This window comes from Corylus avellana, chromosome 1 (assembly GCF_965113065.1).
Source record: "Corylus avellana chromosome 1, dhCorAvel1.hap1.2, whole genome shotgun sequence".
NCBI lineage: Eukaryota > Viridiplantae > Streptophyta > Magnoliopsida > Fagales > Betulaceae > Corylus > Corylus avellana.
Genome location: NC_142490.1, coordinates 18,461,410 through 18,484,946, shown reverse-complemented (window position 1 = coordinate 18,484,946; position 23,537 = coordinate 18,461,410). Strand labels below are relative to the sequence as shown.

At 36.3% G+C, this 23,537-nt stretch overlaps 1 protein-coding gene and 1 pseudogene across 1 annotated transcript; both read right to left on the bottom strand.

Moving 5' to 3' along the window:
• Positions 1-1,994: 1,994 nt before the first annotated feature.
• On the bottom strand, positions 1,995-2,983 carry LOC148588039 (uncharacterized). The gene is made up of 3 exons (XM_088512427.1): positions 2,879-2,983; positions 2,666-2,741; positions 1,995-2,467 (listed from the first exon to the last, which is right to left on the bottom strand). Exons 1-3 carry the CDS (start codon positions 2,900-2,902, stop codon positions 2,178-2,180), a joined length of 390 nt encoding a protein of 129 aa, XP_088368553.1. The 5' UTR covers positions 2,903-2,983; the 3' UTR covers positions 1,995-2,177.
• Positions 2,984-15,247: 12,264 nt separating this feature from the next.
• On the bottom strand, positions 15,248-18,061 carry LOC132180585 (65-kDa microtubule-associated protein 5 pseudogene; annotated as a pseudogene).
• Positions 18,062-23,537: the final 5,476 nt, after the last annotated feature.

Here is a 23,537-nt window from a genome sequence, read left to right as displayed (position 1 = left end):
CCCGTAAGTTTTAGGCCCAAAAACGTGGTTTTAAGTGGGTTAGGTCTGGGGTTTTGTCGATAGTATATATACATCATTATAGAAGAGAGAAGTACGAATTTTCACCCCCAGAGAGTTCGTCGGAGGCTGTGCTAAGAGAGATCATATGTGGTGAGCGTTAAATTGAATCTCTTAGAATTTTAGTTATTCCTTTGATAAATCTACGATTGAGAAGTCTATCGGAAGGGTCCGGTAAAGGAGAATCATGTTGAAGAAGATTGTGAGCAAGGAGACGAGTTGTAGGCTTGTCGATCTTACAGAGCCAAGGTCTTGCAAAGGGTTGTAAGTGTTCCTAGTGTCTGTAATCTCTGAATAATCTTTTGATAGTGATTTCCTGGGTTTGGCTGCCCCGGAGAAGTTTTACTTTTAGATCGGTTTCTAAAAGGTTTCCTCTTCGTAACCAAAATATATGTGTCTGCCTCTTTATTGCTTTATATATTTTGGGTGATTGAATTGTTTATTGCTACATAATATTAATTCCGCATAAATTGTGATAAACAAGTTTTTGGAGTCGGCATAGCGTTTTTCACCTAAGTCTCTTCCTTGGAGAAGAGCAATTTGATGAACAAAGCTCTATAATTCAGCCTAATTCAATAAATGAGAGAAATTGTTTTATACCTCGTGTAGAGGCCTATTTATAAGCTCAATATTTGAGGTAGACTTGGACCAGTTTTTCTTATTTGAATTGATTTGGGAGTCCTGAGTGCTGGAATTGGACTTGGACTTCTACTTCCATTTAGACTTTGAGTAAGACTTCTTGACCAGATTACTCCAATAGAGCTCCAATTGGATTGTATCTCTTCCTATTGAATTAATAGCTCTGTGGGCCTGTCATTTGCCAATCTGATGGATTTGTAATGTAATTTTATTCCCAACAAAATATATATGATTCTTACATACTTTATTAAAAATTCGTGTTGAACATGTGTTAATTTAATATATTGGGTTGAAGCAAATTCTTCCAACCCAATTTGAAAGAAGAGAATGTCTCAAAAATAGATGTCAATTTAATAGATTGAATTAGAAAAAATTTGTCACCAAAATAATTTCTTACTCACCTAATAGGATAAAACGAGTAAGTTCGTAGAGGAAACCTAGATGTCTAAATTCGTAAAGGAAATCTAGACCTTTAGATTCATAAAAGGAACTTAAATCTTTTGATAAACACAAAATTTTGAGATAATTTTCTGCATACTCTTTATTAATCGATCATAGTTTAAATAGAGATAGTGAGGTACAAGGAGGAGAATAACAATTAAACTGAAAAACTAGAATGATAACTAGAGTCTAAAGTTTCTAACACTAACAAATGGAGTAATACTCTTTATTGACTCCAATAATGATAAACTAATCCTAATTCTACTAACCTAATCCTTACTAATTAAAATCCTCATCTAACATAGTTACCTAGCTGTTTCTTAAGTCTTGTTCATATTTGGTGGGAACATTAATTCTGTTCATAATTTGGACCAAATAAGAGTTAGTTCGAATCTCCGTTCCCTCTTCCTCTTTTCTCCCATTACAGTCAAATATATATATATATATAAACCACAAACCAAAAATATAACATTTCAAACCCCTGGTAAATTTTTTTAAAAATATTTTTATGTCCAAATTTTCTACTATCCCCTATAAAATAAACCAAAATTTCATATCCTTGACACTTTAGCTCCTATAAAACTCAGCCCAGCCAAATTTAAGCCCAAAAACCATAGTAAACTATAGGAGAGGATGTTTTACACAACTTTTTACATACGAGGTTACCACAAAATTTTTCCTTTGTGCTTGTTCATCACTGTTGGCTGCTATGACGCTGCGATTCTGTTATGTAAAGCTTGTGACAAAAGTTCTCTTGTCTGTGCAATGAACCATCTTCCGCAGACAGCAGCTTCATTATATTTTATTATTTTATTTCTGCCCCTATTAAGATAAATTCCTGGATCTGATTCCAAACAAAGTATAAAACATTAATAAGATTAAATAACCCATCATCACTTAACGTACATGTCTTCTTGAGGATCAGTAACAGAAAAGATTTAAATACATGATCGATCACCCACAAATAATTCTTCAAAGATTCAAGAATCAACAAATTCCACAAGCGTTCGGATCCTTCTCTGCGCTTCCAACAAACTAATCTATGTTTTCTTGTAAGGATTGTAGGCCTCGGATGCACTCACAAGCTTGGACACATCATCATCCTTTGCCCGCTCTTCTTCCTTAGTTTCTTTCTTCTTCTTCTTATCCTTCTTTGGCTCTTGACCTTTCTCAGGCACTGCCGTCCTTTTTTTGGATGTCAATAATTTCACGGTACAGAGCTTCCCCAAGTTTTTGACTACATTATCGGGATCGATGTTCGCGATCACGATCCATTTCTGGTCCTTCTCGTCGTTCTTGTACTTCATGTCCTTGTAGAATTTATCGAGACCTAAAAAAAAAAAAATTAAGTTGTAGAACCAGCCAAATTTTGTCAGCCTTTCATGCCTTAAAGATCTGTCATTTCTTTCTGTAAATCAAAGAAAATCCAAGAAATAAATCTAATAAACTAATTCCCCTAATCATATACAATAATATCAGGGACTACCAAGGGGTTATAGCAAATCACAATCAGCTAAATATGTTATACCTTGAAAACCACGGACTTCCTTCACAGCATTTTTCTCCGCTTTTTCATCACGAAACTGCACCTCCAATTTCACTTTCTGTCGTAAAACATGATAGAAATTAATTTATTAAGATTTACATGTCCGAGCTTGAAACGAAAATCTTTCATTATAAATTCACTCTAACAACATTAACAACATCTAACAGCTGATAAAAAATTAAACATAGAATTTACATGCAAAAATTGTGCCTTTGACATTTCTTGATGGGGGCTTAATTCAGATCTTCACTCACTGCACACCAAGGAAGCTTGTGTTACGTATTTTCTAGCTTGTCTATATGATTTCTGTATTGTATAAATAAGAAAGGATATAAGAAGGTAGTTGAGATGATTAATGAATGTTGTTGAATATATTGAATTGTATTTAATGCTATATATTGAAATGTGCTTTGTTACAAAAAAAAAAAAAAAAAAAAAAGTGCTTATCTTACAGAGATGCTGAATCTGGACTAATTAAAGTGGACCTAACATTGGTACGCATTCGAACTATTATTTTATTGTCAATGTCCCTCATATTATCAATTGTGACAATGTTACGGATAAAATTAGCAACAAAAATTTTTTTTTGTCAAAATCTCCAAGGTTAGAGCATCATTATTGAGCTCTTTCAATAAAAGTTAAATTTGAAGAGAAAAACTCACTTTTTTGAAGAGCCTCTTTTAAAATGAACCAAGTGTCAAACTCATTATATATTCCTCTACTGTAGTTAAATATTATTATTTTCTTATTTTTAATTCTTTTTTTTGTTCTTGGTAGATGAGAGAGAGAAGGAAAATGAATATATAAGATTAAAATACTAAATAACTTTCACTTTTTGGCACTTGGTATTTGGAGAGCCTTGTTGATCAAAGTTAAATTTGAAATAAAGTAGAGAGCTTGTTAAATGACTCTTTTTATGAGTTTTTTCAAATTTTTTAAGGAAAGTCATATTTAAAGAGCTCAATAGGAATGCTCTTAGTGAGAAGACAAAAATAACCATAAATTTTTTAATAAGACAAAACACCTATATTTCTTTTAGCAAATTCCACAAAAGAATACACCATAGGGACCATTAATCCTCATTAGAGCAAAGAGCCCTAATACTTCAAGAAAAACACAATCATCATATCAATTATACTATAGCAACTAAAAAAATCAAATGGTAATAGTAAACATCCAAATTACGGTCTTAGCCAAACAAATCTCCAAAATGAATTATTAAAGTCCAAGTCCTAAAAGATACTCAAAGTATAAAATAAGCAATTCTAACGATTCATTAAAGGGTTGCCATAAAATTGTTAATACTCCCAAAGAAAACCTAAGAAAGTATCGTGAAGTGGACTATCAAAATTACGCCACATTTTCTCGCTTAGGAGTGGGTCCAACTCCTCAAAGATCAGTTTGGTAAGGTGACCTAAAGCTGGTCTCCTATCTAGGTCCCCCAGCATCCGTCCCCAAAGGATCCATCAACTATAGAACACAAATATTTTACGAGAATTAAAAAGATAAAGTGTAAATTCACGATTTAGTGAGTATAAACACTTAGGATTACAAGTTATAATTTGTGAACTCAGTTTGAGTAAAAAGGTTATTAGCTTCTCAGACATTAATATGCAATATCGTCATTAGTCATAAACATATGGATGCAATATAGATATAACATACATGATAATTGAGGAAATATGCCATAGTGTATTCCATATGATCTATTCAAATCCTTAACTCCAAGGGCCATGAGTGTAATACCCCGACCATTCAGAGGCGGAGCCAAGGGTTGAGAGTAGGGCTGGCAATTTTGACACGACCCGCGAACCCGACATGAACACAACACGAAAAAACAAATATTGGGTTTGGCCTTATCGAGTTCAGAGAGAAAAAAAAAATGGTCAAAAAAACCCTAAAGACTAACCCAGTAATGAGTAACCCTGAACTCCTTACGCCTCGCCTACGCTGCCCGCGCCTCTCTCTCTTGCTCTGAGACTCTCGGTCTCTCTCCCTCTCGGCTCTCTCTCTCTCTCAGTCTCTCTACACTTTGTCTCCTCGCCGTCGCTGTCGCCGTCAGCCACGCCTCCTCACCGTCACGGTGGTATGTCTCTTACTCTCTCTCTTGCTCTGAAGTATTTTTCATTCTCTCTTGCCTGGACATATTAGAGATTGAAGAAGCTTTGTTATTTCTCATTTTTTGAACGAATTGCGAATGTGTTATACTGTTATTTTTATTTTTTGGGTGGCTATCATATTTTGTTTGTGTATTGCCCCGATTTCCCAAATGAAATCCAGTGGTGGCAAAGATCAAGTATATTCTCCTGAAGCGCTCCACTACACATACAAAAAAAACCTATATAAAATGTAAACTAGATTTATTGAGGTGACAATGAACATTTTGATTCTGGTTTTGGTTTTGCATTTTATTGCTCAACTTCTTACAAATGTATTCTTCTGTATAATGTTTGTCATTTGTTGCATACTACCATGTTAATGAGCAGTCCAAGCTCACATTTTAGGGTTCAGGGTTTTTAATGGGTCGGGTCAGGTTATTTTTTAAGAGCACGTGTCGGGTCGTGTTTAGCCGATATGACCCGGTTATGTTAAACGGGTTAAACAGGTCGTGTCGGATTATTTGGCTATTTTCCGTGTTATAATCGTGTCAGATCCGCTAATCCATTTAACAAAACAGGTCATGTTCGTGTATAAGTTAATCGTGTAACGGGTAACCGCGGGTCGTATCAGGTACCTATTTTGCCAACTCTAATTGAGAGGGGCTCGGCCATAAAAATTTCCTTCACCTACATATATCTGCCGCAGATGCCCCTCGTTGCCCACTCTGGTCACCATCGTCGCCGAGTTACAGACCATGCTTTTATTTTTGTTTCAAAGCTTCACGAAGAAGATAAATAGTCGCAAAGGACACATCACCGTTTTTTTTTTTTTTTTTTTTTTTTTTGACATGTCCGCATAAGAGAGGGAGGGGGATTCGAACTAGTGACCTTCGCTTCATTAAGCGTGGTCCCAGCCGATTGAACTACCTCTTGGGGACACATCACCGTTTTTTTAATATGCTATTGATTGAAGACTTTTTTAAAAATTACTTTAAACGACACATTCTACTTTTTTATTGATGAAACTGAATTGTTAGATAAAAAACATAGAAAATTGAGTCTTGCCGTCAAATCCATTTATTATGTACTTATATAAGTTTATGTAGGATCGGAATCCCGACAATGGAAATAGGATCATTTTCAGTTCGAGCCGGAGAATATCTAGTTTATGGTTAAAATTTTTTCTCAGAAATCATAAAGCTATAAATAGGACACATGTCCACTAACCAAAAATAATAATAAAATATTATTTTAGATTAAAAAAAATAAAAAATAAAATAAAAAATTAGAAAATATTTTTTTAAAAAAACTAAGGGTAGTCCAACCACCCCCAACGGCCAAACTAAAAAAAAAAAAAAAAAACTTTTGGCCCTAGGGGGTGGCTGGATCACCCCCGTTGGGCCATGGGGTGGCTTCGGCCACCCAGATCGGCCAGTTTGGGGTAGCCAAAGCCACCCCCGGCCAACAGGGGTGGTCCGGCCAACCCCTATGGGCTGGCCGGCCACCCTTAGTTTTTTAAAAATATTTTCTAATTTTTTATTATTTTTATTCATTTATTTTTTTAATCTAAAATAATATTTTGTTATTATTTTTGGTTAAAGGACAAGTGTCCTATTTATGGCTTAGGATTTCTAAGAAGAAATCCTAGCCATAAACTGGATATTCTTCAGTCCATTTTGGGTAGGAGACGATCCTATTCCCCGGCAATGGGGAAGAAATTGCCCACAAATTTTTTTTCAAATCCTAACCGTTTAATGTTATCCAAGGGTCCATATTGAGCCACGTGTCCCACTATTAACAAAATAATAAATTATTATTTAAATTTTAAAAAGAAATTATTAAACAAAATAATAAAAAATTTGGGTGGCCAGCCCACCCCCAATTGAGGGCCGATCTGCTGCCACGTCGCCGGAAACAACCACCGCCCATCGCCGGTGACCCTGCCACCACGGTACGCCCCTCTCTTTCTTTCTTTCCTCATCTTTCTTGTTCTAGTTGGGCAGGAGAACACTCTCCCTTTTCCTTTGGTTTTTCTCTTCTAGCTCCAGCTCTCTCTCTCTCTCTAACTCCAGCTCTCTCTCTCCTCTGAATATCTCTCTCGAGTCTGGTCTGGGCAAGAGGGAAACCACCCCTCCTCCTCACTGTCTCTCTCTCGATCTCCCTTTTTCCAACTCTCTCTCTCTCTCTCTCTAACTCCAGCTCTCTCTCTCTCCTCTGAATATCTCTCTCAGGTTTGGTTTGAGCAAGAAGGAAACCAAAGGAAGAGGGAGAGTGTTCTCCTGCCCAACCAGAACAAGAAAGAGAAGAAAAGAAAGAAAGAGAGGGGCGTACCGTAGAGGCCGGGTCACTGGCGATGGGTGGTGGTTGTGTTTCCGGCGACGTGGCAGCAGATCGGCTCTCAGTTGGGGTGGGCCGACCACCCCTTATGGTAAAAATGGGGTGGTCGGCCACCCCAAAATTTTTATTATTTTATTTTATTATTTATTATTTTGTTTTATAATTTCTTTTTAAAATTTAGGGGAAAATCCACATACCCTCCTCAAACTACCATCCAATTGCCTCCCCCAAACTACCAAAACATTGTCAATGTTCCCCTCATTGATGAAACTACCCTTAGTAAAAAAATTTTAAAAGAAATACTAAAATTTCTGGAAAAACCTAAAATAAAATTAAAAAAATTAAAAATTTTCAATTTTTTTATATAAAAATTGAAAATTTTTCGTTTGTTTTTTTTCTTTTTTGTTTTTTTAAAAAATGTTTTCTTTTATAATTTTTAAATAAAAATTTCCGCTTTAAAAAAAAAAAATTAAAATATTTTCGTTTAAAAAAAAAAAATCGTTTTTTAAAACATATTTTAAAAAAATATAAAAATTGATTTCTTTTAAATAAAAATTTCGGTTTAAAAAAAATCTTTTAAAAATTAAAAAAAAAAATTTTAAAAATTTAAAATTTTCCTATTAATTTTTTTTTTTTTTTGAATTTTAGGGATATTTTTGTCATATTGATAAATATATATGGGCATTTTGATCCTTTTGCTAGCTTTGGGGTGAATATTGACAATGTTTTGGTAGTTTGGGGGGTACATTGTCTCAATTGAAAGTTTAGATGGGACATTGTCAATTTGGTGATAATTTGAGGAGGGTATGTGGACTTTATCCTAAAATTTAAATAATAATAATTTATTATTTTGTTAATAGTGGGACATGTGGCTCAATATGGACCCTTGGATGACATTGAATGGTTAGGATTTGAAAAAAAATTTGTGGGCAATTTCTTTCCCATTGTATGTAAGGTGTACTCTTTATAGTGCCGTCCAATCCATTCAAAAATTTACTACATACCTTAAGAGTCATCTTATTTTTTTCTATTTGTCAAAAATCTCCTCAATTTGTCAAATGCAGCCAAATTTCTCAAAGAAGCCGATCAAGAACTCAAATCTATTTATTTATTTTTAAATTTTTTATAAACAGGTGTGAAAAAACGGTACCTTGATCCTTATAACAGATTGAAAATTAGCTTTTAATTCTATTGTCCAACTAGCTTTTAATTTATTTTTTTTTTTGACAATTTTTCATTCTTAAAAACTTTCAGGTATATAATTAAATTTTTACTATCATTTAATTTTTAAATAATAAAAATATTTGGGTAAACTTCTATATTTAGATTACTATTTTAAATTATTTGTTTATAAATATATATATAAAAATCATACAGTGATTTTAAAATATAAAAATTCGTCGAGAGACTCGAGGCCAATTGAATAAATTAATATTAAGCATGACAAAATAAATTGCAAGATACATTTATATGTTTTAAATAATAATTAATTTTTTTTGAATTATTTATTTATTTTCTTAATTATATTTTTTATAATGTTTGTTTTATTTTATTTTTTAATCTTGACCCCCTGATACAAAATGGTGGCTCCGCCACTGCGACCATTAATCGTTTTAAAAGGTTATAAATTTCTTGCTTAACTGGTTAATAATTCCTTAAAACAAAACCTTAACTCAAGTGACCCAAACCTTCTTCAAATAGCCCAAGCCCTTTGAGCCTTTAAAAGAAAAAACTCACGAGCACTCGCTCTTGTCCCAGGTGCGAGCGCTCGCCCAGGGACCATACAAGCGCTCGCCCAACCACCCCTTACCCCTTGGACAATACCCAATCGTACACCTGAGCATTTTTAACCCTTTGTGAACAGTACACAAGCACCCGTTGCTACAGTACGCTTGCACTCGTTGACCAATCTTCAGACTATTGGGCAATACCCAATCGTATGCCTAAAAAGCATTTTTAACCTGTTGTGAACAGTACACGAGTGCTCGCTGCTACAGTACACGAGCACTCGCACCTTTTCAGAACTTCTCCTACAGCACCCTCAGCGTTTTCCCCTATATAAACTCACCCCCACTCAACCCTTCGGCCTCATTTTAGCCCCTGTTACTCCATAAAACTATTTTGTGAGTGTTCTTGTGAGCATTGAGTGGTTCCTTGGTGTTTTGGAGAAAGGAAGGAGAAAGTTTGAAGCCTTGCTATCTTTTAAGGTGATTTTTTGACACTTCCTTTATGCCTTTTTAATTGTTGTTACTACTTTCTTAGTGATACAAGTTTTAAAGATGCTATCACAAGCTCTTGTACCCATTTTCTTATCAAACTAAGAAATGTTTTCAAAAGGCTTTTAAACACCTCTTTGATTCTTTGTCTTGTGTTTTCTTGAGATACTAGTGCTTATTTTGAACCTAGGAAGGAAAATACCAACCTATAGGCTATAGCCTTGTATAGAAGCCTAGGACCCATTTTAGGGGCTTCTGGCCAAACCTTAGCCCCTGGCTGAACGCTCGCCCTAGGGAGCGAGCGCTCACCTAGAGAGTGGGTCACACGCCCCCTTAGTCCCTATTATGTGGCGCAAGGTTTTAGCAACCCATTTTCATTAGATGGGACATTGTAGAGTTCTTTAGTACTACTTATAACGATGAGTCGTATTTCGTTATAGTAGGGATTTATGATGTTGGCAGACTCGAGCAAGCACACAAGGTGAGTAAACACATACGAATACTTTCCTTAAAAATGTGGGATATGTCAGCTCACTGACCATGCTTATGATATGAGTATGTCTACATTTGTGTAATAACTTGGTAAATGCTTTAATAACTTGGTGATAAGATGTATTGTATGACATTGTACACCTGTACGTGCAGAATAATGGTCATCGACTTACTATATAGACTTGATTCTATGGTCAAATATGTGTGTGTTATATGGGTCTTGGATCCACAACCATTGCCTAATGGTTGGTCACTACAAGATGTACATCATTAGTAGCGTGGGCCACCTGTGGTCGGACTCGGTCGGGCTGCTAGTGTTATGGACGGTAGCGTACAATGGTCGAGGCACTGGCATTGTATTATAAGCCACTCGAGACAGCGTCAACCCTGCTAAAAATGGGTAATATCTTGTGAAAATTCTAAAACGACTCCAAACGACACCTATTCAAATGTCTAGGTGATTCACAAATATTGAGCGGAATAAGATCTGACCTAACAATTAATAATCAACCAAATTCAGATATGTAATGAAAAACAAAAACACAGATATTTGGTTATGAAGATGAAACCATTTAGAGAACTCTCTAAATGTAAAACCTCTCCGGGGCAGCCAAACCCAGGAAATCAATCAACTATAAGAAGAATAAAGAATACAAAAAGAATTACAAAACCTTTGCAATTTACTCTTCCTTGTACACGACAAGCGACCCACTTGACTTCTACCGCAGTAGCCCTTTCCAGAACATCTGGCACAATTCTTCTATAAGATTTCCTTTCACCGGAACTCCGATTGGCTTCACGTATTTAATCCCTTCTCAAATAAGCTAGAACAATATCTCTCTCCAAGCTCTCTGATTTTGCTCTCCAAAAATACGTACATTCAATAAGCAAGATAGTTTGTTTAAATAGAAAATAAAATAACAAATTCGCAGCCATGTCCGGACAGGGATAAGTGGGTGTCCGGACATGGCTAGGGTTACATATGCGTAACCTAGTGATGTCCGGGCATCCAAGTCGTGTGTCCGGACAGGCCTCATAAAATGGGCTTTCAGGAAATGGTGTCCGGACCCAGCTTCTGGCGGTCTGGACCTCCCCCTCAAAATGTTGTTTCTGGAAATGGGGTCCAGACCCAGCTTCTGGCGGTCCGGACCTCCCCTTCAATATGAGGTCTCTGGAAATGGGTTCCGGACCCAGCTTCTGGCGGTTCGGACCTCCCCTTCAAAATACTACTTGCTGGATATGGGGTCCAGACCCAGCTTCTGGCGGTCCGAACCTCTCCTTCAAAAACTGTTGCTGGATGTGCGGTTCAAACCTGGCTTCTGGTTGTCCGGACCGGCCCTTCTAGAATCAAATTTCTGGACAAGTTGAGATGCTTCATTTTCACCAACTTTACATGCAAACCGAATGAGCCAAAATATAACCCAACAAACTCCCCCTTTTGGCCATTCAGGGACAAAAATAATTTGTACATGAAAATGACACATCAAAATCAACTCCCCCTTTTTGTCACAGAATGACAAAAGGTCTCCATGGTTCCTGAAACACTAACAAAATTCATCAAAGTATATGTGGAACAGGAATAAACAATGACTAATAATAGAACAAATTTGAATAGAATATAATCATGAATAGCTCACGAAATCTGTTAGAATACCAAACAAATATCATTTATAGATGTAATAAGTATATCAAATTCAAAATAATCGATGGTGTTCTATCTATGGTGCTATGAATGCATAATGAGTGAAATGCAAGATCATGAAAAAAAAAATTTCTCCCCCTCAAACAGAAACCACAAACAAAAAAAAAATTGAAAAAAAAAAAAAATTGACCATAAATAAAAACTTGTATTGATGTTCAACACCTCATGCTCGTCCTTATGAATATCTTAACATTCCGGAGTGATCAACATACTACACACACACCATAAATGTACCATATGCATGAAGCATTATTTTTCTGTGAATTCAGCCAAGGAAGCAATAACTCAGAAAACTCATGCAAAGGTGTAGTGTGTGAAAACTCCCATTAAATAAGATTTCATCAGTGGAAGGTAAATCTAGACAAACATTTAGTAAATGAAAGACAACCAGTCTGATTCAAGCCACAGTCAAACCTTATAATGTTAGGACCTATAGTCCCTCATCCGATACACTCCCCCTGAGACTAATCATTCGCTTTTCATCATGTCCTTTAGTAACCATCTCTTTCTGCAATGATTTGATCACTGATTCTTTCTATAGGGACATATAGAAGCAAGCATTAAGTCATTTGAGCAAATTTTATGCCTCCCTCTTTTTTCTTTTTTCTTTTTTCTTTTTTTATTGAAGAAAATGTCGGAATTTTTAGAAGCTAGGTTCAACTAACGAGTTGGTCAAGTGAATAGAAAGGACATTACCTATTTTCCAAAAAAAAAAGTTTCATCCAAATTCCCAAACACATATCAACAATACAAACTTAATGGGGGCAAAGAGTGCACAACTTCAAACATGAGAAAAACTGACTCTTACTCCCTCAACAGTACTCAGAAGAATAAGGCAGATCATAAAACATATGAATCATTAGATGTAAATTGTAGAATTATTGACCCCATTCATATGTACGATATGCATTTCGGAACAATACATGAGAAACTGACCATCAAACAAGAAAGAAAGAAAAGAAAAAAAAAATATCACAAAAATACCAAAAAAAAAATGCCTCAGAATACCAAAGAGAAATGAAATATGCAAAAATTCCAGGCATGTCATGTGCCCACCTAATCTAGGTGAGTCCATTACCACTCCCCCTCAATGGGTGAATGGTATTAATTTTCTTGACCCAAACTTTCTTCACATCAGGGACAACTGTGTGACTCTTATCCAAGACATCTAACCGTGTTACTACGTCTCTCATCACGTTGAATAATTTCTCATAACTATTTCTAGAATGGAGATATTCTCTTTTAGGCTCATGACTGTTAAGCTGAAAACACTTAGGACGAATATGTCCAATCTTACCACAGTTATGACACGTAGGAATAAACCTTTGAGAAGGTTGGTTCCTTAACATATTCACACTTCTCGACTTAGGACTAGACATATAGGAATCAGTTAGAGTTCTCTTACCTTTTCCACCTTTGGAAATTTGAGGAGAAATTACCTTCTTTTCAGCCAAGCTATCTTCTTTGTTCACTGGTTTCACAAAAATCATCTTTGAAGAAGAAGCAACATTAGTAGATAAAATAGCAGATTTATCAAAGCCCAATCCAGTTCTATCAGACGAATGTTTCTGATTATGTAGCATTTGATTTAGCTTTTCACTAGAGAATTTTGTTAAATGATTCTTTGATTCATTCAGTTCATTCTCTAAGGATTTCACTTTGGCAATCAACATTTGATTATCAGACATCAAAGTATTATGAGTAGCAAGAGAATCAGTTAAGGTGACAGAAAGTTGATCATTTTCAAGATTAACCTCTTTGAGTTTCTTCAATTGCTGCTTATTCAGCTTTTTCAGTTTAGTGCATTCCACAAAGAGATTATTATAAGCATTTTGCAGATCATCTTCTTCTTCCGAATCATTATCGGTCACACCTTGTTTGTCTTGAGAATTGCAATCACTATTCTCATGCTCACTCTCATAACTAACTCCAAATGCTAAGTAATTAACTCCCTGTTCAGCATCGTCCTTGTCTGACTCATCACTTTGAGTCACATTAAATGCCTTGCCATTTTACTTTCTCAAGTTAGCACAGTCAACATGAATGTGCTCATGTCCTCCACATTCGTGACACTTGATACCTCTAGGTGACTTTCCTTTTCCAACATTCTCAATTCTAGATTTCTTAGAAGATTGTGAATTGCTATTTCTAAAATTTCCTTTCTTGGCTCTAAAGGAATTCCTAAACTTCTTAACAAACATAGCAATTTCTTCCTCATTTCCAGAATCCTCATCAGATGAACCACAAGAGTCAACCTTAACATTTTTTGCCTTAAGAGCAATATTCTTGGTGTTCTTGTGTTTAGGAAGAATTAGCTCAAAAGTCTGAAGTGAACCTACAAGTTCTTCTACTCTCATTGTGACTAGGTCTTTGCTCTGTTGTATGGCAGCAATTTGAGGTATAAACCTCTCAGGTAAAGACCTTAAGATTTTCTTCACAACTTTAGCATCATCCATTTTCTTTCCCAAATTAATGATAGAGTTTCTAATGGCACTAAGCTTTGAATAGAATTCATCAAAAGTTTTATCTTCCTGCATTCTAATCTCCTCAAACTGAGAAATCAACATTTGAATTTTTGAAGTTCTAACAACCTTAGTTCCTTCATGTGCGATTTTTCTAAAGTTTCCCAGGCTTCCTTAGCTATTTCACATCTAGAAATTCTAGAAAATTCCTCATTTGAAACAGAGATGTAAATAGCATTTATAGCTTTATCATTCGCAGTAGCATTATTCTTTTCCTCTGTTGTCCATTTAGCTATTGCTTTTTCTAGACATGTCCATCCAGATTCGACAATATGCCAAACATTAATGGATTTAAAATATGCTCTCATACGAATTTTCCAAAGCGTATAATTTGTTCCGTCAAAGATGGGAAGAGAATTAGGAGCAACAGTATGAGACATTTGATATGGAGTCTCGGATCACACTCAGGAAATAAATCCTTCACAGAGTGAACCTGCTCTGATACCAATTGAAAATTCTAAAACGACTCCAAATGACACTTATTCAAATGTCTAGGTGATTCACAAATATTGAGCGGAATAAGATCTGACCTAACAATTAATAATCAATCAAATTCAGATATGTAATGAAAAACAAGAACACGGATATTTGGTTACGAAGAGGAAACCATTTAGATAACTCTCTGAATGTAAAACCTCTCCGGGGCAGCCAAACCCCAGAAATCAATCCACTATAAGAAGAATAAGGAATACATGAAGAATTACAAAACCTTTGCAATTTACTCTTCCTTGTACACGACAAGCGACCCACTCGACTTCTACCGCAGTAGCCCTTTCCAGAACATCTAGCACAATTCTTCTATAAGATTTCCTTTCACCGGAACTCCGATTGGCTTCACGTATTGAATCCCTTCTCAAATCAGCTAGAACAATATCTCTCTCTAAGCTCTCTGATTTTGCTCTCCAAAAATATGTACATTCAATAAGCAAGATAGTTTGTTTAAATAGAAAATAAAATAACAAATTCGCAGCCATGTCCGGACAGGGATAAGTGGGTGTCCGGACATGGCTAGGGTTACATATGGGTAACCTAGTGATGTCTAGACATCCAAGTCGTGTGTCCGGACAGGCCTCATAAAATGGGCTTTCTGGAAATGGTGTCCGGACCCTGCTTCTGGCGGTCCGGACCTCCCCTTCAAAATACTACTTGCTGGATATGGGGTCCGGACCCAGCTTCTGGCGCTCCAGACCTCTCCTTCAAAAACTGTTGCTGGATGTGCGGTCTGAACCTGGCTTCTGGCTGTCCGGACCGGCCCTTCTAGAATCAAATTTTTGGACAGGTTGAGATGCTTCATTTTCACCAACTTTACATGCAAACCGAATGAGCCAAAATATAACCCAACATCTTGGATAGACCATATATGATAGTTATGACCTATAATGCATTAGTATTCTACATTAAAATGTTTAGGCGGTTGCCGCCGAGAGTACACCACATTTTTACCAACCAAATAATATTGTCAAGGTGTATTAACGGAGACAATACCTCCTTTCAAAGTTTACCAAAACTACACGTTTATTTCTACTTAATAATAATGGACTCATGTCATACCTAATTGTGAGGTTTACTTACTAAGTCGTTAGACTTATGCGGCTATTACTCTTATAGGGAGCTTGTTTCTAGAATCCAAAGGTGCTATGGTTGTCATTACAGACTTTGCTTTAAGATTTTCATGCTGTTGTCAGGTTTGCCTTATATTATTGTTAGTTACTCCATGTCTTTAATTTTAGGGTTATACTTATACCTGTGATGATTAATAGATTTCTCAGATTTATTTCACATTCCTATGGATTAACTCTGATTATGCTTAAAGGGGCGATTCCATATTTAGCTACCAGTTGGTTAAACTAGGGTAATTGCCAGTAACCCTACAAGGCTGATCAATGCCAGTTTTGGGAGAGTTACCCTATTCGGTCACTCCCATATGGCCCATATGAGGGTGTCTGAACCACCTTATAACCCTTAGGGTGCCCGAACTACCCCATAAACCATGAATGTTCATGTTTCCTTGCATCGCAAAATCCTCAACCAGTCTGTGGTCCCGTATATATGTATTCGTTAATTTGTTATAAAACTTCATTTCACCCCTCAACTTTCATCACTTTTGCAATCACCTCCTTAAAGTGTGTTTTTTTTTTTTTAAAAAAAAAAAAAATCCCAATTTAGTGTATCCTAAATTTAAAAAATGGGAAATTATATTTAAAATCCTTAGATAAACGCGCTTTTTTAAAAAACTCCCTGGGTATTTTTTTTTGAAAATTTAGTCCCTGGGTCACTCGAAACTACTAGAAAACTCCCTACTGTCAATTTTTGTTAACTTCCGTTAGTCTACTCAAAACTCACCGTTTTATCTGATTAAAATACTATTTTTTTATTAATTTAATTTAAAAAATTCAATCTTTAAAATATAAAAAATAAAAAAATTTGAAGGGTGGCCAGGGGTGGCACCACCACCCCTGGCCGCCCACCCCCCCCCTATGGGGTGGCCTGCACCACCCATGGGGAAGCGGGTTTCTTGTTCTGCAACAAATTGTTCTTGCAGCCGTTTCTGCTCCCGAAATTTTCGCTTTTCCTCTTCCTTTTCCTGTCGTAGCACACTATATTCTTCCAAGCTTTGTAAGACAGGAACCTTGTCATATAAGAAAGGAATTCCTTTCTCCATCTCCCAAGCTTTTACTTTTGCAGTCAAATTCTCGCAAATAGATGATATTTTGCTGACCAGGTTCCGTGCTTTTTCAGCACGTTTCAGATTTTTGTGTGCTCCTCTTCTAGCACTATAGCGATTTTCATCCCTTTCATATTCTTCAAGCCACTTCTCCTCCTCAATTGCATATCTCCATTTCTCCACCTTGTCCAAGATATCCTTCCTGTTTAGAGCTTGCTCTTTGGCTTTTGCAATCTGATCATCCATGCTTGAAAGAAGATCAGACAAATCCACATTACCAGAATCTACGAGGCTCCCGAGAATCTCTCGCGCTACATCACTATCTACATCCATATGAACCCCTCGGTAGATTTCTTCTAGTTCATTTTGCCTCTTAAACACCAACTCCTTCATTTTGCTAGCTTTCAGAGCATTCAATCGCTCAACTTCAACCTCAGTCTGTTCAATGACATCTAAAGCAAGGCATCCTTGACTTGACACCTCATTAAGCGAGGAAGAAATTAAGCTAGTTACATGTTCAAATCCCTTTTGCTCATCAACTGGTGTGTCCATGAGATTCCATAGCTCTATGAGTGTCCTCCCAAGACCTTGCAGCTTCTGTAGCCTTTGTTGTTTCTCTTGCTTTAGTGAGTGGACCACACCCGTTAATCTAGCAAGAGTGTCATTACTGATGCTCTTTAATTGACTACCCGAGGGATCACTTAAGCTTGGATGCACGTCATTTAGTGTCTTAGAAAAATCAATCGACATCACAGCTGACAGCTCATGGACAGTATTAATATGGCTATTGACCTTTTGTAATCGAAAAATCTTTTCAGTCTGAAGTTCCTGAAGGTGTGACTTAAGCTCCCCCAACTTTCTCACTGTCAGATCACATTCATTAACTTGTGGATCAGAACTGTTAGATTGGCCATTGCCTGCAATTTCTGCACATATCCGAACAACCTGTGACTGTATTTCTGAAAATTGCTTAATTCTTTCTTGCTTCTTTGACCTCAACTCCTCCAAAATAGGTTTTATGGCAGATATTTGCTCCTTAAGAGTGCCCCTTCCCCGTGAAAAGGAGGTATGCTCCCCAAGAGCAGAGTTGACATTGGCAATTTCGGCCTCAGCCTCGGCCAATGACTGATGCAATTCAGCCTTGTACTTTCTTGTTTTCTCAACCTTCTTTCGGTAAAAATCAAGGCACTCTTGCTCAAGTTGTAGAAGCATCCGATCCCTCTCGCTGTCACTCTCACCAATTTCATCCCATATTATCTGCAATTCGTGAAGAAGAGAGGCGCAAGTGGTGCGAGTGGGGGGCATATTCGTCATTTCACAAGCGCTTGAAGAAGAAAGAAGAAGAAGAAGAAGTGAGAGAGAGAGAGAGAGAGCAGAAGAGAGAAGAGCGTTACGAGCGTTCGCGAGCCACCCCAAGCCACCCCAAACCACCTGGGGGTGGCCGCAAGCCACCCCATAGGGGTTGGGGGGGGGGGGGGGGGGGGTGGCCAGGGGTGGTACCGCCACCCCTGGCCACCCTTCAAATTTTTATTTTTATTTTTATTTTTTTTTAAGATTGAATTTTTTAAATTAAATTAATAAAAAAATAATATTTTAATCAGATAAAACGGTGAATTTTGAGTAGACTAACGGAAGTTAACAAAAATTGACGGTAGGGAGTTTTTTAGTAGTTTCGAGTGACCCAGTGACTAAATTTTCAAAAAAAAATACCGAGGGAGTTTTTAAAAAAAGCGCGTTTACCTAAGGATTTTAGATATAATTTCCCTTAAAAAATTTACATTGTTACTCCACCCGTTAGGGTTTGTGGTTAAATCATAAGAAATGAAATGTCAATTATACCCTTGTATTTTTAAATTATTTAATTATTAAATAATTCTAAATTCTAAAAAAAGGGAATCCACAGTGTGGCTATGGCTCAGCTATGGGTCAGCTAAATAGCAAATTTTTTATTTTTATATTTTTAAATAATGGTATTTTGGCATCATTCGTTAAGATTTAACAGAAAATCATAATACAAGGGTGACATTGGAAATGTTTTAAAGTTCAATACACTAAATTGAGAGTTTTTAAACTTTAAGAGGATAATTGCAAAAGTAACAAAAGTTTTGAAGAGTTAAGTAAAGTTTTTCTAAAACTAAAATACTCTCCAAAAAGAGGAAACATATTGTCTCCAATTGAAATGAAAAGGAGCCATCCTTTATATTTGAGAAATAAAATTATTCACAAAATGGAAAATGACAATTTTACCTCTTAAAAACTAATGGACTGACTCCTTTCCATTTCAATTAAAATGGAGATGATCCCTCCCCCCGGATTGAGATCCCTCATAATTCTTTTTAAATTTGAGATTCTCAAATTCATAAATTTTAGCCGTTCATCTCATCTAAGCGTCTAAAATAATTAATATTTCAGAATTTAATGAGAAAGCTACCCTCAAGGAAAAGTAAGTTTAGTAGCTTTCTCATTAAATTCTGAAATATGACTTATTTTGGATGCTTAGATGAGATGGATGGCTGAGATTTATAAATTTAAGAATCTCAAATTTAAAAAGAATTGTAGGGAATCTCAATTCCCAATCCCCTATCCCAATAATAGATTGAGATCCCCTCCAATTACTCAAAATTAAAGAATCTCATGTTACGAAATCGTAACCCTTCATTTCAAATCTAATGGTATATAAAATCATTTAAACCTCTGTAAAATAAAAGCCAGCTTAAAATCAAAATTTAATGCACCGGTTATAGAAAAGCAACTGAAATTTTATAGACCATTGAATTTAAAATGAAAGCCCATGATTTCGTAACATGAGATTCTCCAATTTTGAGTAATTGGAGGGGATCTCAATCCCCCAAATAATGCAGATTTACGCATTTTATTGCTCATACTAAATTGCATTCAAGTGATTGCTCAGACTAAATTGAGTTCATCCAAATGAATTTCTCACCAGTCAGTTTTGTTGCATTCGAGAGGACGTACGACTTGGAACACTTTCCCCGAATCAGTTTTATTGCAATCAATTGATTGCTCAGATTAAATTTAATATCCATCTGTCTTTGCATCCAACTTGTCTTTGTGGGGAAAATATTCTTTAGCCCCTAAATTATTCATCAATTTGAACTTTTAATTTTAATGTTTAACAAGTGACATTTTACCCCTCAAAATATCTGATATTGACACTTGATTCCATGAAATACATTTTACTATCCTGAAGTATTTTGAATTGACACTTTGCCCCTCTGAGTTGACACTTTACCCTCCAAAACTTAGTTATTTCGGAGGGGTAAAATGTCAATTCAAAATACTTTAGGTGGTAAAGTGTACTACTTCATGGGGTCAAGTGTCAATGTCAAATACTTTGAGGGGGTAAAGTGTAACTTTTTAAACATTGGGGTTAAAAGTACAAATGGGTGGATTGTTTAGGGTAGTAAAGTATATTTTTCCCTTTCTTTATTGAGACTTTACCCTCCAAAGCTTAGTTACTTCTGGGGTAAAGTGTCAGTAAAATGTATTTTATGAGGTCAAGTATCAAAGTTAGATATTTTGAAGGGGTAAAATATCATTTTTTAAACATTGAGATTAAAAGTACAAATTGATAGATAGTTCAGAGAAGTAAATTGTATTTTTCCCTTTTTTATTACTCGAATAGAAGAAGAAAAAGAAAATCTTTATTTTTGAGAAAAATATAACATTTCATTCAATAATACTATGAGCATAAAGCTCTTACATCACAGAGCAAAGCTCTGAAGCAACTATGGCATAAAGCTACAAGATTACTAGGTTTAGTACAAAATTCGAGACCAATTCGCTAACCCATGACTAAAATCGGATTTAATACTAGATCTGTGACAGACAGACTCAACCAAATGCATGGATAGCAATTATTCCTCGACCCTAAGAGCGGAAAGACTCTCATGCCGAAACTCTTCCTCCTCGACTCGAAGGCCAGGATAATGATTACATCCAACACCCAAAGGTCTGGACCAAAACTAATTAACCCGAAGGCGACATAGATCGAGTGAGAGAGGAAAGAGCCTTATTACAAACCGAACAAACAATGGAAATTAAACAATACAGGGAAAGAACACACGCCAAAACACAAATACATTTTAAAGAGGCAACATAACAGGGAAATAAAACACGAAAAGAAACAGCACACACCGATCACGCACACGCCAAGAACCGAAAACCGAAGGAGCGTTGGAAGCTCATAGCGGCGGGGACGCGTTGAAAGGCCCAACAGTGGACGGTGGGCGGCGAACAAGCGCGGAGAAGACCGGCAAAGCAGGACCCATGGAAGCCGGAAACTGCCACGTAAGGGGCGTAGGAGCTCAACGCGGTGGGGACGCATGAAAGAAAACCTTAATAGCGGGCAGCGAAGCGGCAACACAGGTCGGCGGCGACCACAGACAAAATCCGAACCCACAAAGAGCCAAAATAAGGCCAAGAAGCCCGCTGCAGAAAATGAAGGCGAGGGAAGAAAAGCGGCAAGGAAGTGGTAAAAAGGGAGAAAAATAGAGGGGGGAATGAGTGGCAAGGAAGGGGAAGAGAGGAAGCACCGGGGCTAGGCATCAGGTGAATAACTAACACCGGAGCGAAGAGGACTAGGGGAGGAGGGAGGCAGCTAAATGGCCAACCCTCCTCCCCTGTGTGGCTGCAGGGTTTCGCTTTTCTCTCTAGCGGCTAGAGAGAAAAGAGACGGCTAGAAGAAAATCTTTATTTATCACTCGTGAACACAACAGGGCAGTTTTTTTGAAAAAAAAAAAAAAAAAAAAACTATTTATTGCATTCAAATCACAATTATTTCAGTTTTGACTTTTGATGGATCATATCCGTACAATTACCTCAAAATAAAAATGATAAATTTTTAAATTATGTGAATTTTATTGATCAGTTTGAAAATTGCTATTTATTAAAGGTTGTGGCATGTTATTGAGGCCTACAAAAAGATTTTCTCTCAAATTTTCACTTTTGAAGACACGTTTATTCTTTTAAAAATTAAAAGATATTTTTTTTCTCAACATTTTTATAACATAAAGCGCAAAAATTTAATAAAAATATACTCAATTTTTATTTGTAATATGTTACTTTTTTAATAAATTGCATTTTTCCAAAACTAAAATACTCTCCAAAGAGAGGAAACAAATCCTCTCCAATTGAAATGAAGAGGAGCCGTCCTTTATATTTGTGAAATAAAATTGTCGACAAAAAGTAAAATGACAATTTTACCTCTAAAAAGCTAATGGACCGGCTCATTTCCCTTTCAATTAAAATGGAGAGGGGTTTGCAAGTTTTCTGCCTCTTAGAACCGTCAAACCCTAGAAATAGAGCATCTCAGAGAGAGCATAGCAGTATAGGGGAGGGAGTTACGACTCCCTCCTCTCCGCCCCTTTTCTCCTCCCCCCTTGTCCCTCCTTTTTTCCGCCTTCACCACAGATTGATCAGGGCGCATATGTCAATGGTCCTTTGGGGGCTTTCTAACGGCACGTGGCTAGCCGGCGGTGGTGCGTGAGGGTGTGTTGGGTTTCGATATTGTCTTTTCGTTTTTTTTAAATAAGAATATATTCGCACTAGATATGCTTTTAGTAGCGATCTATTGGGTGAAGTTTTATTCGTTTTCTTAGGTTTTGTTTTCACGAATTCTTTAAGAATAATGAAATTGGTTTCCGGTCGGTCTTTTGTTTTATTATGGTTCATTTTCTAAGAGCAAACTATAGACCGATGACGGAAAAGTTATCAAGCATAAAGAAGAATTGTCACTATGGTAAAGGCAGGAAAGGTGATTGCGATTGATAAAGCACTAGTAGTGGAGACAAAAAAGGCCAGGGAATCAAGGACATGGCAGCGAATAGAGACGTGATTCGTCTGAATTTACTGTAGACCTGAAATTGTTTGAGACAGTGACTTTTCATAGATATTGTCTTATAATAGCTCGAGAAACTATTATGTGTGTCATAAATAATGTTTAAGTTGTGAAGATTTCAAATTATATCTTTGGTATTGTTCAGAACATTTTGTTCCACTTAATTGTTATATTAATCAAGAGATAATTTCTTTAAAGAAAAATAAAAATAAATAAAAAATTGGAGAAGATCCCTCCCTTCGAGGAAAAGAGAAGCTAATAAATTAGTTCAACCACTAATACAGTTTTACTGCATTTAATTTATTGCTCATACTAAATTGCATTCAATTCATTGCTCAGACTAAATTCAGTGCATCCAAATGAATTTCTCACAGCTCAGAAAAAAAAAAAAAATTTCTCACCAGTCAGTTTTGTTGCATTCGAGAGGACGTACGGCTTGGATCGAACTCTTTCTCCGAATCAGTTTTATTGCATTCAATTGATTGCTCAGACTACATTTTATGAAGGGAAAAATATAAAAAAACCCTTTAAATTATCAGTCATTTTTTATTTAGCCTTTTAATGTTTTAAAAGTGATAAAGTAGCCCACAAACTACTAAATTATTGTATTTTGACCACTCCGTTAGTCAAAACCGTCATTTTGAACGAAAACTGCAAAACGACGTCGTTTTGTTGGAAAGCTACTTTATCACTTTCTGAACATTAAAGGGCTAAAATGAAAACGGCTGGTAGTTTGGGGGGCTTTTTTATATTTTTTCTCAAAAATTTTTTTTTTCATAAAAGGGCATTGTAGTAACTTACCCATAACAAAACGACGTCATTTTGCAGTTTTTGTCCAAACTGACGGTTTTGACTAATGAAGTGGCCAAAATGCAATAGTTTGATAGTTTGGGGGGTTACTTTATCACTTTTGAAATATTATGGGACTAAATCGAAAACGACTGGTAGTTTGAAGGGCTTT

What these genes read in the sequence shown, in the direction of transcription:
- LOC148588039 (XM_088512427.1), bottom strand. Translation starts at nt 2,902, where the DNA reads ATGTCAAAGGCACAATTTTTGCAT. An exon ending in CAAAGGCACAATTTTTGCAT is followed by an intron (nt 2,742 to 2,878) that starts GTAAATTCTATG and finishes GTTTTACGACAG; the next exon opens with AAAGTGAAATTGGAGGTGCA. An exon ending in GGAAGTCCGTGGTTTTCAAG is followed by an intron (nt 2,468 to 2,665) that starts GTATAACATATT and finishes TTTTTTTTTTAG; the next exon opens with GTCTCGATAAATTCTACAAG.